General features: G+C 31.3%; 3 protein-coding genes across 3 annotated transcripts; 2 read left to right on the forward strand and 1 right to left on the reverse strand.

The window, feature by feature from the left end:
• The first annotated feature begins 308 nt into the window (after window positions 1–308).
• Window positions 309–1831, forward strand: LOC130749381 (protein SODIUM POTASSIUM ROOT DEFECTIVE 2-like). The gene is made up of 3 exons (XM_057602727.1): window positions 309–772; window positions 1015–1090; window positions 1310–1831. The coding sequence occupies exons 1-3, from the start codon at window positions 419–421 to the stop codon at window positions 1495–1497; spliced, it is 618 nt and encodes a 205-aa protein (XP_057458710.1). The 5' UTR covers window positions 309–418; the 3' UTR covers window positions 1498–1831.
• Window positions 1832–3297: 1466 nt separating this feature from the next.
• LOC130743345 (glutelin type-D 1-like) lies at window positions 3298–5626 on the reverse strand. Its single transcript, XM_057595554.1, has 3 exons — window positions 5314–5626; window positions 4066–4786; window positions 3298–3606 (listed from the first exon to the last, which is right to left on the reverse strand). Exons 1-3 carry the CDS (start codon window positions 5507–5509, stop codon window positions 3453–3455), a joined length of 1071 nt encoding a protein of 356 aa, XP_057451537.1. The 5' UTR covers window positions 5510–5626; the 3' UTR covers window positions 3298–3452.
• A 10194-nt stretch (window positions 5627–15820) lies between these two features.
• Window positions 15821–18179, forward strand: LOC130743346 (glutelin type-D 1-like). The gene is made up of 3 exons (XM_057595555.1): window positions 15821–16156; window positions 16684–17404; window positions 17864–18179. The coding sequence occupies exons 1-3, from the start codon at window positions 15961–15963 to the stop codon at window positions 18015–18017; spliced, it is 1071 nt and encodes a 356-aa protein (XP_057451538.1). The 5' UTR covers window positions 15821–15960; the 3' UTR covers window positions 18018–18179.
• Window positions 18180–18429: the final 250 nt, after the last annotated feature.

The raw sequence follows: 18429 nt of genomic DNA on the forward strand, positions 1-18429 counted from the left end.
CACAAACATGTTTGTAATGCAACTTTTTCTCGGCTAGTACTCTTATATCCTTTCTAATTTAGAGAGTTCTGGTGTCATTTGATTATCAATACTAAAATCTTAGTAATAAAAAATGCTACAAACACACACTTTCAATGTTCATTTCAAAATTTGATACTATTATCTTTCATGGCATACCATTTATTACACTAAAGCAACCACTTATTAGTCAACTGCTAGAGAGGGCAATAATGGTATGGAAAAGTTTTCCTTTTTCCCTCCCCTACTCCATGAAGTTCAAAATTAAAAGCAAGTTTGGTTGGTACTTAAATTGGTTTCATTGGGAAGGTCTTTCTCCCAACACTTTCATCCTTAATTAGTTCTCTCTTCATTCTCCACTACTTAGCAAGAAGTTGCTCCAAACTCAGAAATCACTGCCATGAAAGGAATGGATCTGTTCTGTTCTTCATCTGCTTCCACAGCAGTAAACTCCAGCACATACCATCGTTCCGTGGCACGTAAAAGCACCAAAAGGCATGGCAGTGTTAGAAGGAAAAGCCAACTTCATGTCCCTTGTTCATCCAAATTACCCATCAATCCTAAGCCTCACCATGAGAAGCAAAGAAAAAGCTCAACAGATAAGCAAAACAGTGACATAAGTAGAAAAAACTCAGTGACTAAGTATCTCCTCAGTGACATACCCTTCATTGATTGGGTGTCTGAGTCTGTTAAAATCTCAGCAATGGTTCCTACTCAAGTAACTCAACCTTCACACAAGCCCACCCAAGACCAGGTACTTAAGAGAAACATACTAATTTCAAGTTCTTTTTTTTTCTCAAAAAAAAAAATTAAAAGCTTGCTTTCTAAGTTAAATACAATCATGTTTGGATATGGTCTAGAGATCACTTATTGGAGCTTATCTACTAGGAAAAAGCACTTAAAAAATTCCAATAAGTGCTTTTTGCTCCACACCCAAATAGTCTTAATGATGATGAATGGCAACTTCAATCTGTTTTGTTTTGAAATCTTAAACAGGTTGTGGTTTTGAGGGTGTCATTGCACTGCAAGGCCTGTGTAGGGAAAGTTAGGAAGCACATTTCAAAAATGGAAGGTCAGTTTATCTTATAGCTATAACTTCCACATTCTTGAGCTGCTAAAATTTTAAAAACCAAACTTGATGGTAAGTGGTAATCATATGTATCAATATTCCATATATTGTAATATATCAATGCAGGGTTTGATTTGTGGGTTTTCTGGGTTTTCCACTAATTAGGAGTGTTAAATTTCATGTTGATGCAAGTAAATTATGCAATTGACAAATTATGTGCAGGAGTAACATCATTCAGTATAGATATGGAGGCAAAGAAAGTAACAATCATCGGTCGCGTGACGCCATCCGTGGTTCTGGCAAGTGTCTCCAAGGTGAAGAATGCACAGCTGTGGCCATCTCCAATATCATCATGTCCATCATTGCCTTCACCTATCCCAACATCTAGATTGGTCAACATGAGTTATTAATTAGCATAACTTCTTGAAATCCCAATTCTTCCCCAGCACCACCTCCTTTTATCTGTCTTGTTTTCTGTTGTTTGGTACAACTATGCCGAAGTGAATGTGTTTGTTGATTAGAAATGTGATGACCTATCAAGCTTGTAATGTTTGCAGATTAAAAAATCTCCCCTATTAGATGAGTGAATGGAATGCAGCTTTTTCTTGTCGTTTAGTGTTTATTTATTACTGAAGTAGAATTGGTTGTTCATAGCATATTTGGATCAACTTCTTTTTCATCAGAATCAATTCTGAAACACAGAAGTTACTCACTGAAGCTTCTTCCCAGAATTGATTCTCGCTTCAAAATTAATTGTAAAAGGCCCTGTGTGCCCATATTCTGACTTCTTAAAAAGTTAGGCTATATCAATTGTTCATGTTTGGAACAAATTATCAACCTAATAAACTTATGATTGAAAATTTGCCTTTGGATAAAATTTGGAAATTCTAAACAGGTAACCAGAAAGACAAACTTTTTATAAATTCTTAACATGGCTCGCTGGAACATCATAGCTGCAATTTTTAGATGACAGCATGTGGTTGCACACGGTAATGCATGTGAATTAGTACTCAGTGGTAGTGGACAGCATCACAGCACTCCAGGCCAGGCTGGTTTGGGACACATTCTTCAGCAAACTTTTCCTATTTTCTTTTCTCCAAGCTCAATGCTTTATGTTCATCCAACCCTGGTGGTGGGTCATGATCCACAAAGGCTAATTTTTCTGATCTTTATCACAGTCACAATCCAGAATAGAACTTACCCTTAGTTTCCACGAAAATCAAAGTCAATACTCAACATTTATGCCAATGCCACCATTATTTATCATTTTATTTACATAAACATGGTGGGGAAAGGTCCATCCTAGCTCTCACAAATGAAGAGTTACTATATATTGTAGGGCATTAAGGCTACTTCAATTGTTTCAGAAGGTCCATGCAGTGTCAATCAAGCGGACAGGTCCTTATGTTGCTGGCTTCTTTTTGCTCCTTCAGGTCAATGTCGTACCTCCCCATCCACAGAGGGCCACGGTAATGAGCAGAGTGCACTTTATTATTGGTGGTCCAGTTCAAATTTGCTGGTAGTGGGGCTGATTCACTCCTCGCTTTTCATTTTCTTTTTTCTTTATTTTGGAATTCGAGTTAGTGCATGTTTAAAAATATTAATACCATTGATTCTAAAACAGAAGAAACATTTGAGATAGCTTATGAGTGTCAGAATTGAATCTGAGTAAATATAAGCGTGGAAGTAAAGAGAATTCTGTCCATTAACTTCATGATTTGTTTAACTCACAATCCTCATAAGCCCGTTTGGTAGCTTAATTTCTTTGTTTTAGTGACTGGAGAAAGAAAATCTCAGAACAGGTGAAAAGTGAATTTATATACACCTATGACTATGAACGGATTCTTAACATCAACTGGTTCACCTCACCACATTAATATCAAATGATAAAATTTGTTCGGAACTCTCTATTGAAATCTGCAAAAAGGTTTAGAACTTGTGAAATCATGATGGAAGTGAAAATGGAGTGAGATAGAAAAGTATTGACTCTGATCATTCTTTCTTTTATTGCGTTGAAAATCATTTAGTTTGCTGCTACTATAAAAGTGACCGAACTTTTTTATGTAACGTGTTATGAAATGCACTTCAGTTTCCATCTTCCCATGCTTATGATCAACTAAATATCTTTATTTTGATCAACTAAGCTCAAATGCATTAGCAAACATTCACCAAACATCTAAAGTTCCAAAAAGTGTAAGAATAAGAGCGGGTTAACCAAAATTCAAATTCCTTTATTGATAAAATGAAATATACTTTAGCATTTTAAACTTCAAAACGAAAAACAAAAAAAAAACTTAAGCATAGTAACTCCCCTAATTACTCAACCCTAACATTTCCACTACTAGCTTTTTAAGGTATTTGAATTCTACTTTGGTGGAGGGAAGAAAATGGCATCAGCGGTCCTCTTTGAACGGAAGAGTTGCTCAACGCCTGAATCTACATTGAATGCAGCCTGCAGAACCGTAGGTGACAAAGCCTTCCACACTGAAGAACTTCCAGCCAAGTGGGTAAATATAGGACTGCAAAAGAATAAGAATCATAAGTATATAGAAAAAACATCAATACATGCTATCATATAGAGAACAAGTCAAAGGCTAGCTATGCTAACTGATATAACCCCCACCCCATTAACAATCAAATATATACCTATCAGTTGTTAAAATGTACATGTCCTGCAGAGTGCAGAATAGTTATTCACTACTGAATTACCAATTTGCAACCAAGTAAATAGCCCTAGCAAGCGAAACAGCAGTTTTCATTTATAATGAGTTCTGTTAACCCATCCCTGATGAGTAACTATTAGAGACAAAATATTGAAGATAATACAAAAATTATTGAGACAAATTATCTAATCTACTTAAGCAACAAATAGAATAATATCAAACAAATAATTACTTCATGTAATCGGTTGTAAAATAACAAATGCATAATATTCACTTGCATTGACAATAAGGTAAAAAGAAGGAAGTACGACTTACTTGGGGGTGGAGATGATAGAGAACCACTCCAATCCCTCAGGATCAGCAATCTTGGAGACCACATAAAACCTAGGCACAATGAACAAATTACCAGCTTTCACAGTTGTCTCCAAAACCCTCTTGCCATCAACACCAACCACCTGAACCCTGCCACTGCCCCTGACAATATAAGTAACCTGCAAAGCAGAGTCACAAGAGAATCCTGGAGAACACATGGCTCCACCATCCAACCTCACAAGGTCAGCTCCGAGTCCAACCTCACCAACCAATGGAAGATTCTTGGTGTTCAACACCACAACCCTTCCACCATCCTTGATGTCAACATCCAGTGCAGCCTCTAGACAGTTCAAGGCCATGCCATCCCGATGATCGGGTTTAGGTTCAGGAATGGTGATATTACCTTCCAGCTTCACAATGCCTTTGGCTGATTGATTTCCAACAAGGGTTTTGACCTCATTCTCTTTCAAGTCCCAAGCTCTCCCCACAAACTCAGTTGAAAAGCCTGTGAAGATTCCATTGGAACCAGTCAGATAAAAGTCAGTGAACTCACCAGCCTTGTGAGCCTTTGAAGTGTCTCCCAGGAACAGAACAACCAACTCAGTGTCTTCCTTGTTATACCACCATGTCACAACACCAAAGGGAAGCGCCAAGGCATCACCTTTCTTGATTGCAACAACCTTCTCTTCTGATTCAGGGAGTACAATTCCAACAACTCCAGTTCCTGGATCAAGTTCACAACAAATAACCAATTTAACAACACAAATTAATAATCAATACATGATAAAAACATATATATAATTATATGATCTTCTCTCGAAATCAAGCTATTGCATAAGTGTGATTTCATACGAGTAACACGAAATTCGATTGATAAACCCTCAGTTGAAAGGTAAGAAACCCCTTGGAGATCGCAATAACCAATTTAACAACATATATTACTAATCAATGCATGATAAAAAAAATATAATTATATGATTTTCACAGGGAATCAAGCTCTTGCATTGCATGAGTGTGAATTCATACGAGTAACATGAAATTCGACTTAACAGCATAAATTAATAATCAATCCATAGTACAATTCAATTCCTGGATCAAGTTCACAATAGATAACCAATTTAACAGAATCAATGCATAAGAAAAAAATACAATTATTTGATTTTCAGGAAATTAAGGCATTGCATGAGTGTGATTTCATACGATTAACGTGCAATTGAGTTCAGAAACCCTGAATTGAAAGGGGAGAAGTACCTTGGAGAACATAAGCGACTTTGGATGAATCAGAGTAACGAGGAAGCGCGAAACCGTTCTTCTGGAGAGCGAGCTTGGAGGCACCTATGTTGCCTTCGCGTAGCATGGGGAGTTCAGAAGGGGACCAGGCGTGGTAAGAGCCACCATTGCCGCCGTAAAGCTTCTTGGCCAGTTGGGGAGAAAGATCAATCGCCATCGTTTTCTGTTTTCTTTCCTTTTCTCGAAGATTCTCACTTGCCAAACAGCGAAAGACTGAAGAAATTTTGACTACTTTGGATGATAGTGATAGTGCGTGAAAGAAAAGCGAAGATGAATTGCGGTATTTATAGGGTTATAGGGAGGGAAGGAGATAGCTTCCTAACGGAACTGAAATTCTAGTGAAATGTGGATTAAGATAATCTGAATTGTGTTTTTTGTTATCCAAATATGATATTACTTATCTAAGAAAATTTTAAAAATGGCAACATTAATATATCAATATTATTCATAAAATTATTTTTTATTTGTCAGATACAAGTAAAATGTTCTGAATCACAAAAGTCTCTTTAAGTAGTTAATTATTTATTGTTGAAATTTGTTTATAAATTCAATAAAATTGAAAAAAAATAGTAAACTGTTTTTTTTTATAGATTTTGGGATAAGAATTCAGATATAAGATATTTTCCAAGTTGTAAAAAAAGATTAGGATAAGATGGTACAAAACAAGATAATTTAAAGTGATAAATAATTTTAAATTAGAGTTATTAATTTAACTAAATAAGATAAAAAAACAATTTCATCTAATTAAATCCAAATAACATAAACGGCTTAGTGTTATTAATCTACCTTTTTTTTTTTAATAATTTTTCTATCTTTATCTTACTCTTTTTTTTGTCATGATCTTTTTTTTTTGTTACATTTTTTTTTGACATGATCTTTATCTTACTCTTGTAATTAGAGAATATTCATTGTAAAATAAATTATCTTATCCTTATTTTTTTAGTTTAAACAACAGGTTATCACCTACTGAACTAATCTGCTTGAATTAGAATAATATCAAGTGAGTTAATTTACAAGTTTAGTAGTTATTTTTCCTTATCTGATCTTATATCTAATATACTCTATTAAAATTTGAATGTTAACTTTAATAAGTGGGAATTTCACTCTCTATTTTATAAAGCAAGAGAGACTCAAGGAAAAAAAAAAAAAAAGAGAGACTCAAACCCAAAACATATTTTAAGCTAGCAATTTCGAGTCTGTTTGATTGAGAACTGTTTTTAAAAGAAGAAAAAAAACTTGTTTGATAATATTTATTTGAAAATAGTTTTGAGATGAGAAAACAATAAAAACTATTTAATAGCGGTTTTAGATTTTTGTCGTATTGCTTTAGTCATCTATATCTATATATATATATATGAAAATAAGGTTTTCTTCTAGAAGACCAATGCCACATGTCCCTTCCTAAATGATTCATTTTCCCTCCAAAACAAAAAAAAACTCATTTCCACTTTTTTTGTCACATTAATTGCTATGTTCAATAATACCCATGACAACATACACACTAAATTAATAATTTTGAAAAAGAGTTTATAAAAATATAAACTTAAAGAAATTTATTTTGAAACCGGTAACTTCATTTTTTTTTACACTTAGAAGTAAAAAAAATTAAGAATAAAACATCAATATTACTTATGAAAACTATATGGTAAGGATATTAGTTCTTTTTCTAATTAAATTTTTAATTTTGGTACTCCCACGTTTTTTATTTCATATGATCATCTCGGCAAATTTCAAAAAAACAGCATATGATCATCTCTCACCATATTTAATATCCTCTACTATTATAAAATTTCATATTTTTAAAGTAAAATTTACTTGAAATTATTTTTAAATATATCAAATATTATAGGAAAAATAAGAAATTCGAAAATATCAACATATAAATATGATGTAATTTATTTAAATTAAGTTATAAATATTAAATAATTTATATAAGTAAATTTTTTAAAATTTAAATTCAAATTAGTCAATTAAGGAATATAAAGAGCAATCAATCTCAAATAATTATTACTACATTTATGACTCTTATTCTTACAATGATATATCTGCATATATTGGTCAAAAAATTATTAATGCCCCGTATTCAAGTTCTCTACTTCTACTTTCAAAAAAAAAAGTCATCTACTTTGCATATTTAAATTATTTAGTTAATTTTATAAATACTTTAAACATTTAAATTAGCAAGTGTTTCAAATTCAAATAATTTATTTAGCACAATCAATTTTGTGATTCAATTATAAAATATACACTTTTAAATGTTTTCCATTATTCAGTTATATCAACTCCTAATCATTCCATGGAATGAAAAAAAACTCTTAATAATTCCTTATTTAGTTATTCTAATTAATACAGTATAATATAATAATAAATCAAATCAGACTATATTTTTTGTTAGCAATTAAAACACACTAATTTAAATTGTAATTCTTATATGTTTACTATTAATTATAAACGCAAGACCTTCTTATTCGTTGTAACTCACGATTCTTCGTTATTTTTACTCATTCATGTTTATCTTTGGTATCATTAAGGAGTTTGTTTAGATGCAATAACAATTTCTTAAAGGTATATTCTTTTTCACTCACGTTCTCTTCCCCCATCATTCACTCTACCGTACTTATGTTCGCTCATTTCCTTTTGCTCCATCATATTTTCTTTCAAGGTTAGTTTCATTCATATGCAGGGTTAATTTTCTATAGGTACTTTTAAAATGGTTTTTTTTTTGGATAATATACCCTTAAAATTAGTGCCATACAAATTTTTCCTCTTTAATGTTTCTTCTAGGTAGCAGATGCTTCATAATAATTAACTAGATGCTTTGAAGAAAGTGATTCTTTCCTTCAGAGTTGATTTTAAAAGCTACGTTTTCCAAATAATAATTTATCTATATCTATATTTATATAAATATGAAAAGAATGTAAGAAAGTTTTATTCTAGAAGACCTATGCCATATGTATCCTCTTAAGTAATTTATTTTCCCACGAAAACAAAAAAAATGATTTCAACTTTTTTTATCTCATGAATTGCTAAATTTAATAATATTATGGCCACATACACAATACATAAATAATTTTAAAAAATGCTTATAAAAAAATAATATATCAACAAAAGTAAATTGCTACATACCAGTAACCACATTAATTTTATTTTTTGTTACACTCAAATGTAAATTAGTTTTTTAAGAATAAAACATAGGTAATACTTATAAAAACTATCAAAGTAAGGATATAAATTCCAAATAATATTATTTTCACCCCGTCCAAATTTTCGAAAAGATGATACAATACATGAACATCTCTGAACCTATTTCATTTCATCCATTATAAAAAATTCCACCTTAGATATAATTTTTGAGTTTAATGGATATGCACTGACAGTGTAAAATAGTTTTACACAGACATCCAATTGAATTCTGCCAAATCAGAAAATATATTATTCTTTTAATTAAAATTAAAGTCAAATATAATTATCTCTCCTATGTGGCATGCTTTGATTGGATGACTGTGTAAAACTATTTTACACTGTCAGTGCATATCCATTAAACTCATAATTTTTTTGAAAATAATCAATTCTGATTATAAAAAAAATCAATTTTTATTTTTCCTTAAATTCTTTTTTAAGATATATCAGATATTAAAAAAATATTATAAATTTGAAAATACGATTCATAAAAATAATTGGAATCCTTTTTATTTTTAATTTTTTTTTTGGAAAAGCCATATATATATTAAAAGGGGCAAAGCCCAAAAGAGTTCCAGCAACAAAGAAGACACCAAGCAAAAAAAAAAACTAAAATCAATGTATATTGGATCTTTTAATTTTTAGTTATAAAATTCATTTATCTGTTTTCCCTTAATATTATGGTTAAAATGATTTTAAAATATAAATTAATTTTTTATGAAATTCGAAGTTCCTTTAATACTAGATTAATTATAAAATTGTAACCAAAAAAAGATTAATTATAAAATGTGTGCGATGAGCAAATGAATTTTTGAAAATAAAATAAATATTGAATTTTTAATTTTCAGCATCATTAATTTTTTATTTTGAATTTTTCGAAAATTTTCCAATTGCATATATACTTCCTATTTTAGTTACTACAAATTTTATTAGGAGTGCAAGCGGGTATGGTCTGATCCGCGATTCCGACCAAACCGATCTGAAGCGAAACACATTACGATGGGTTGGATTAGATCATTAGTTCGATTCAGATTTATTTACTGAATTCGATTACCATCGGTTCAGGTATCATATTTGTGGATTGAAAAAAACGATCAATCCGAACCAATCTAATGAATTGAGAATTTTTTTTACATTAATCTCAAACATTTTCAGCCCATTACATTACATATTCATATTTGTATTAGAGGTGTTATTTTTATTTAGATTATATGATTTATGTCATTATCGAATGTTCTGTTCTTTGAAAATGTTAGATTTTTCTATATTTTTAATAATTTTTCACGTTTTTAGATTAATTTTCGTGTATATTTCCAAATAATATTTTTTTATTGCAAATCCGACCACCGGAACCGAACCAATCCGATTGAGATCTGGTTGGTTTTGTTCGAATTTAGAATTAAAAATCATTAAATCTGAACCAACCCAAACCGAACATGTTAGATTGGTGCAGACATTTAAACACCATAAATTTGAACCAATCCGGTCCGATTACACCCCTAAATTTTATTTCTTATAATTGAAATTAATGCCTCTAATTAATTCCTAAAATTAATAATTAATTATCGTTTTTAAATTCAAATTTTAAAAACGATGGTGCTCAAGAATTGATAATTTATTGGAACAATGAAATAATTTGAAATAAATAACGAATTTTTTTAATTAGATTAGACAAGATTGATTAAATAATTGAATTTTCAAAATGGAATATTCCATATTTTCAGAATTAAATTGATATAATTTAATTAATGAATCATTTGAACATCTGTGGGATTTCTTATGAAAAGAACTGATCCTGTTTTGTTTTTCTCCATTCGTCTACTGCATGATAAGTATTTTCAACCTTCTTCCATATTTTCCGTACTCCTCTATTTCCTCCCTTTCATTTTTCAGTTTCTCAATTCGTTATTCGATTTCATGTTAAGGATTTCACCTTCAATTTTTCTTTCATTTAAAACAATTATAGAGAAAAATAATTTATCAATCATGTGTCAGGTAATACTTTTTATCTTAATGCAATAATAATTAATTTAGCTATACATGCACGTTGGTTAGAATTCATTTGCTCTTTTGAGACATTTCTCACATTATTTTTTTAATCTATAACATTCTCTTTCACCCGTTCTTTGTGACATTGTGTTTACCTTATTTTGATTTATTGTTTTCAGAGTTTTATTCCATTTTTTATTTTATAATTCTCCACCACCACTGTATGATCGCAATATTATAAGTTTATTATTATCCTCTTATAGTCTTATTCACTCCTTTTTATTTGTTGTGTAAAATGATTTATTTCATGTTTCATGATAGGGTGTTCGAGGTTCGGTTTTAAAGGACAAATTCATCTGATCCGATTGTTTCAGTTTTATAATTTAATCATTCAATTATTTTTTTTCAAATCCAAACCAATTTTTATCAGTTTGGATTGGATTGCATTTCAGTTTTTCAAAGAAACTAAAAATCTTGAAATAAATAACGAAATAGAAAATAAAATCATAAAACAAGTAGCAATGTACAGAGAGAAGATATCATGCTAAGTGATGACTGTGATTTGTAACACTGCTGCATTTCATGTACAATATCTAATTAACTCTATCTAAGTTGATTTTTAACCAATTTTACAAACGTATTGTTTTGAGTAAGAGGCAAAGAAGCAGAACATTGATGGTTTCACTTTCGCTGAATGAAAAGAAGACATATGTCTCCTAACTTGGAAAAGTTTAAACACATTACTGTAAAGGTTTGGGTATACATGGAATAAAACATCATAAGTATGGTTAAATGGGTAATTATGTATGTCAAAATTTAAATAAATAAATACTTTTGGTTTGGATTGTTTCGATTTTAACATGGGAACTGAAAACAAACGGATCCATTCACAAAATATCGGTTTTTTTGGTTATCAGGTTTTTTGGATCGGTTTGAGCGGTTTTAATTCATTTTGGTTCGGTTATGAACACCCTTATTTCATGATCCTATTATTTACTCATTCTTCCATTTTCGATTCACCATTATATATTGTTTCACCTCTTTTTTAAATCATGAAGGGGAAAGACATGCAGAAATCCTTCAATTTATCTGCTTGGATTGATAAAATGGATTTCTCCTCCATCGTCCCTGGTAGGCGGTGGTTACCAAAGGTATGATCGAAGAGCCAAAGACTAAAAAGGGAATGAGTTCAAACTTAAAAATAATAGCCACGTGAGACTTTAATAAAAAATAAGAGAAGCCTTTCGATCTAAATAATTTTCGTATATTATCTATTATTTTACTTTATTTAATCTGATAATTTTTTCTATGATTTGATTTGAGTTTTAGTAAAAGTGGGGTTTCATTTTGTTGTTACATATTGATTTCTCTTCGAAATTAACATTTTGAATCAAAATATATATTATTATTATTGTTATTGTTATTATAAATAGAAAGATTGATATGAAAAATAATCAATCAAATATTAATAATGAGTAAATGTATTAAAAAAATTAAAAATACTAATTTAATGTATATACAAAAATTTGCGTGATACAAAATTTATAATTTAAAATACAAAATAATAAGTACATCTGTACATGTCTTATAATTTTTAATTTTTAAATTTTTTCATATTTAAATAAGTAAAAATTTTGAAGTAAAAAATCATGGTAGATTAATCCACAATTATCACTATTAAGAACATATAATTGAAACAATTTTTAAAACATATTTACTAAAAAGATACAAAATATAATATTACACGAAATTTAAATTATAAATAACAAAAGTCACCCGTGCAGGGCACGGGTAATTCCGCTAGTTAGTATAAAACGACAGTTAACTAAATATTGTATAAATAGCGGTTTAACCCGCCGTACTATATAGTTTACAATTTCATGTGTTGTATAAATGACGGTTGAACCGTCGTAGTATGCATTTATGCTAGGCTTAATTGCACATTTGCTCCCTTATCTTTCACTATTGTGCAATTTCTCTCCCCCGTGTTTAAAATGAGCGAATTTACTCCTTTATCTTTCAATTTGTGAAAATCAGCTCCTTCTGTTAGTGAGTCGTTTAAAACTTAACGGAGCTAGCTGACGTGGCTTGCTATTTGCACCCCTTGTTTCCTATTTACACTTGCACCCCTGTTTTTAATAGATAAACCGAAAAAAAAAAAATGAAATTGAGGCTTAAATTTTCATCTTCAACCTCATCCTCATAGTCATCATCAAACAAAAGAGAATAAAAAATCAAACCAAAATTAAACCCACAAAACCTAGAAAATAAAAATACAAAGAGGGATCAACCCATATCTACAAATAACCCATCCTTGGCGCATAGGCCAATCTCACTGTAAAGCTTCCCCAATCCCCACCATTAATTATACTAGGTTAACAATACTGATCTTTATAGCCTTGAATTAGGATCCATGAGGCCATCATGAATAAAATTCAATGGACCCAACATCTAATCTATGGCATGTTGCCCTTGTGAATCCATATCAAAGTTCCAATTCCCTCAGATTCTCAGATTCAGCAGTTCTACACAACCTCAACAGCATAATCCAACACAAATTCACTAGAAACACCAGATACAACACAGAAGAAGGCTAGGCTCTGAAGATCCAGAACGAAGGGATCAAGAGAGAGAAAGAAAGAACAAAGGTTATGGGTTTTGTTGAATCTGGTTCTCGGTCCAGCAACGACGACGAACGAAGACCTCCTTCCACGGCGGCGACGACATCCCTTGCTATCTCTGGTTGAATGAGATTTGGGATTGGGGTTAAATGTTTTAACCACTCTCATCAATTTCATTTTTTATTATGGTTTTTTTTTTTGTTAAAAAACAAGGGATGCAGGTGTAAATAAGAAATAGAGGGTGCAAATAGCTAGCTCTGTTAAGTATTAAACGGCCCACTAACAGAAGGAGCTGATTTTCACAAATTGAAAGATGAGGGAGTAAAATCGCTCATTTTAAACATTGGGGAGGGAAGTCGCACAATGGTAAAAGATGAGGGAGCAAATGTGCAATTAAGCCTTTATGCTATTGACCACATCTTTTAAAACATCGGTTTAAGCGTCGTAATTTAAAGTATATATAAGATGGTACGTAGCTCAGACCCCCTCACTATTTTGTTTAGAAATATATATTCATTTCATTCCTATTGGATCTCTTGCTTTCAAGTTCTCCTAGTTATAATTTTCTCTGATAAATTGGCTATTTTGGGAAAAGACCTTCCAAAATGAAGTAACTACCACCAAAACAATAGCAAAAATAATGTTATTGACTCATGGCCGTCTCAACCAATATTGAGGCCTAAAGTGAACTCTAAGAATTGGGCCTCTATAAAATTAATTTTTTTTATATAAATAATTTAAATAAAATTTATTTTTCGGGCTTTTTGAGATGCAAAATCGTTTAGTAAATTATCATAATTGATTTCTTTTAAAATTTCTTTTTCAATAGAGAAAGAATTGGAGAGAGTAAAAGAAGAAGAATTCAGAGAGACTAAATAAAAAGTCACACTTTTCCTCTGTTTTTTATCAATTCAAAATACACAATAAATTGAATTTAATTAAAAATAAATGCTGCACTTAAAAGATCCATTCTTTTAGGCACTCAATATGTTATATAATTAGTCTATTCTTGGATAATTTCCTTTAAAATATATACTAGTTTAAAAAAAACAAAAAAATTGGAGCCTAAATCAAGAGCTTTAATACTGGCCTAGGGTTTGAGACGACCCTATATTGACTACTACTATGATTAGATGTATTGACTACTACTATGATTAGAAATTGCATGGAACAAATTTCTATTCCCCTCACTTTATAAACATTTATCTTCTACTATTTGTTTATGGAAACAGGTCTAATAAACAACTTCGAAAGCTCTTTGACTTAGAGTCAACCGGTTTCATTGTCCAGCTCTAACCTTAGCTTTGAGATAATTAAGTTGATCTAGTATACTAGAAAAGATAAATTATAAAAAGTGAGTTAATTATGAGAAAAGAATTTCTTTTATACGTTCTAGATTGAAAATTCAATTTTATAGTATAGCAGCGGATTGAAAAAGAGAAAGAAAAAATAAAACAAAACTTAATCGATAAAGTAGAGATTGATATTCTTACTCGCATCCAAATTTATAAATTTAGTGTTTCAAAAAAAAATTATAAATTTAGCATATTAGTTTAGATTAGATACTTTCAAAAAAAAAAAATTAGATTAGATAAGAACAAATAAGCTGCAAGATCAAATTAGCTTAAAACATGCTTCCGGTTTGAGTCTCTTTTATTTGATTAAATAGAGAGGGATATTCTCACTCTTTAAAATGTTAATTCAAATTAAAATTTAGAGTAATTACATTCCATTACTTTGAGATTTCTCTATATTACATTAAACTCCAAACTAACTTAAATATTACACTCTACCCCATTTTTTTTATTAGGGATCATTGTTAAAAATATTGTTATCTGCTTGAGAAAAATGGGGTGTAGTGTAATTAATAGTCAAGTAAGTTTGGAATTTAGTGTCATATAAGCAAACTTTAAGGTAGTTAAGTGTAATTTACTCTAAAATTTATAATATAGTATGGTATGTTAAATTAGATAAGGAAAGATAACTACTAAATGTATAAATCAACTGACTTGAAATTATTTTTCTTACTTAAGGAGATTAGTTGATACATGTTGTTTACATAAAAAAATAGAATAAGATAAAAGAAAACTACAAGGATAAGATAAATATATAATAGTAACAATAGACCGTTTGTGTTATTTGGATTTTATTAAATTAAATCAAATAAATTCACTATCTTATTTACTTTTGTTATTTTCAATTAATAACTTTAATTTAAAATTATTTATCATTTAAAATTATATTGTTTTGTACCATCTTATCCTAATATTTTTTTTGTTTTTTTTTTGAAACTCTGATATTTATTTTGTTACAACTTGGAAAGTATCTTATCCTAATTAATCTATAAAAACAGTTTTTATAAATAAATTTCAATAAATATTTAACTATTTATAGTTTTTTTTGGTACATTAACTATTAATAGTTAAACAGACTTTCGTGATTCGGTGCATTATACTTGTATCTGTCAAATAAAAAAAGTAATTTATATGAATAATATTGATATTTGATTTTGAAAGGGTAATATTGATATATTAAATATTCCCATTTAAAAAAAAATTAATAAAATTTTCTTAGACGAGTAATTTGATATTTGGATAACAAAAAAGTACAAACAATTCGGTTAGACTTGAATTATCCTCCATAAATCAGATTAGAATTTCAGTTCCGTTGGGACTCTTTCTCCTTCCCTCCCTATAAATAACACCAGTCATCTTCGCTTAGCTTCAACGCACTATCATCCAAAGTAGTCAAAAATTCTCTTGTCTTTCGCTGTTTGGCAAGTGAGAATCTTCGAGAAAAGGAAAGAAAACAGAAAACGATGGCGATTGATCTTTCTCCCCAACTGGCCAAGAAGCTTTACGGCGGCAATGGTGGCTCTTACCACGCCTGGTCCCCTTCTGAACTCCCCATGCTACGCGAAGGCAACATAGGTGCCTCCAAGCTCGCTCTCCAGAAGAACGGTTTCGCGCTTCCTCGTTACTCTGATTCATCCAAAGTCGCTTATGTTCTCCAAGGTACTTCTCCCCTTTCAATTCAGGGTTTCTGAACTCAATTGCACGTTAATCGTATGAAATCACACTCATGCAATGCCTTAATTTCCTGAAAATCAAATAATTGTATTTTTTTCTTATGCATTGATTCTGTTAAATTGGTTATCTATTGTGAACTTGATCCAGGAATTGAATTGTACTATGGATTGATTATTAATTTATGCTGTTAAGTCGAATTTCATGTTACTCGTATGAATTCACACTCATGCAATGCAAGAGCTTGATTCCCTGTGAAAATCATATAATTATATTTTTTTTATCATGCATTGATTAGTAATATATGTTGTTAAATTGGTTATTGCGATCTCCAAGGGGTTTCTTACCTTTCAACTGAGGGTTTATCAATCGAATTTCGTGTTACTCGTATGAAATCACACTTATGCAATAGCTTGATTTCGAGAGAAGATCATATAATTATATATATGTTTTTATCATGTATTGATTATTAATTTGTGTTGTTAAATTGGTTATTTGTTGTGAACTTGATCCAGGAACTGGAGTTGTTGGAATTGTACTCCCTGAATCAGAAGAGAAGGTTGTTGCAATCAAGAAAGGTGATGCCTTGGCGCTTCCCTTTGGTGTTGTGACATGGTGGTATAACAAGGAAGACACTGAGTTGGTTGTTCTGTTCCTGGGAGACACTTCAAAGGCTCACAAGGCTGGTGAGTTCACTGACTTTTATCTGACTGGTTCCAATGGAATCTTCACAGGCTTTTCAACTGAGTTTGTGGGGAGAGCTTGGGACTTGAAAGAGAATGAGGTCAAAACCCTTGTTGGAAATCAATCAGCCAAAGGCATTGTGAAGCTGGAAGGTAATATCACCATTCCTGAACCTAAACCCGATCATCGGGATGGCATGGCCTTGAACTGTCTAGAGGCTGCACTGGATGTTGACATCAAGGATGGTGGAAGGGTTGTGGTGTTGAACACCAAGAATCTTCCATTGGTTGGTGAGGTTGGACTCGGAGCTGACCTTGTGAGGTTGGATGGTGGAGCCATGTGTTCTCCAGGATTCTCTTGTGACTCTGCTTTGCAGGTTACTTATATTGTCAGGGGCAGTGGCAGGGTTCAGGTGGTTGGTGTTGATGGCAAGAGGGTTTTGGAGACAACTGTGAAAGCTGGTAATTTGTTCATTGTGCCTAGGTTTTATGTGGTCTCCAAGATTGCTGATCCTGAGGGATTGGAGTGGTTCTCTATCATCTCCACCCCCAAGTAAGTCGTACTTCCTTCTTTTTACCTTATTGTCAATGCAAGTGAATATTATGCATTTGTTATTTTACAACCGATTACATGAAGTAATTATTTGTTTGATATTATTCTATTTGTTGCTTAAGTAGATTAGATAATTTGTCTCAATAATTTTTGTATTATCTTCAATATTTTGTCTCTAATAGTTACTCATCAGGGATGGGTTAACAGAACTCATTATAAATGAAAACTGCTGTTTCGCTTGCTAGGGCTATTTACTTGGTTGCAAATTGGTAATTCAGTAGTGAATAACTATTCTGCACTCTGCAGGACATGTACATTTTAACAACTGATAGGTATATATTTGATTGTTAATGGGGTGGGGGTTATATCAGTTAGCATAGCTAGCCTTTGACTTGTTCTCTATATGATAGCATGTATTGATGTTTTTTCTATATACTTATGATTCTTATTCTTTTGCAGTCCTATATTTACCCACTTGGCTGGAAGTTCTTCAGTGTGGAAGGCTTTGTCACCTACGGTTCTGCAGGCTGCATTCAATGTAGATTCAGGCGTTGAGCAACTCTTCCGTTCAAAGAGGACCGCTGATGCCATTTTCTTCCCTCCACCAAAGTAGAATGCTAATAGCTACACATGCTCTAGGAACTTATTATCTAGTCGGGGAAATATTAGGGTTGAGTATTTAGGGGAGTTACTATGCTAAGTATTTTTGTTTTTGAATTTTACTATGCTCAAGTATATTTCATTTTATGAATAAAGGAATTTTTATTTTGGTTTATCCGCCCGTTATTCTTATACTTTTTAGAATTATAGATGTTTGGTTTATCTTTGAATGCTTGATGGAAACGTGAAACGCAACTGGTGTATGCCATTGTTTCACTTACTGCACATGCCCTGGTCAGAACTTGTACTATGCGTAGTTGAAATTCACCTCCCATTTATGTGCTTTAAGCAACGTTATCCCTGCAATGACGTTTGTGATGGAAGTTATTTGCAGAGGTTTAGCTTCTTCATAGGCTTGAGTGAGA

Source organism: Lotus japonicus, chromosome 3 (assembly GCF_012489685.1).
Source record: "Lotus japonicus ecotype B-129 chromosome 3, LjGifu_v1.2".
NCBI classification, from domain to species: Eukaryota; Viridiplantae; Streptophyta; class Magnoliopsida; order Fabales; family Fabaceae; genus Lotus; species Lotus japonicus.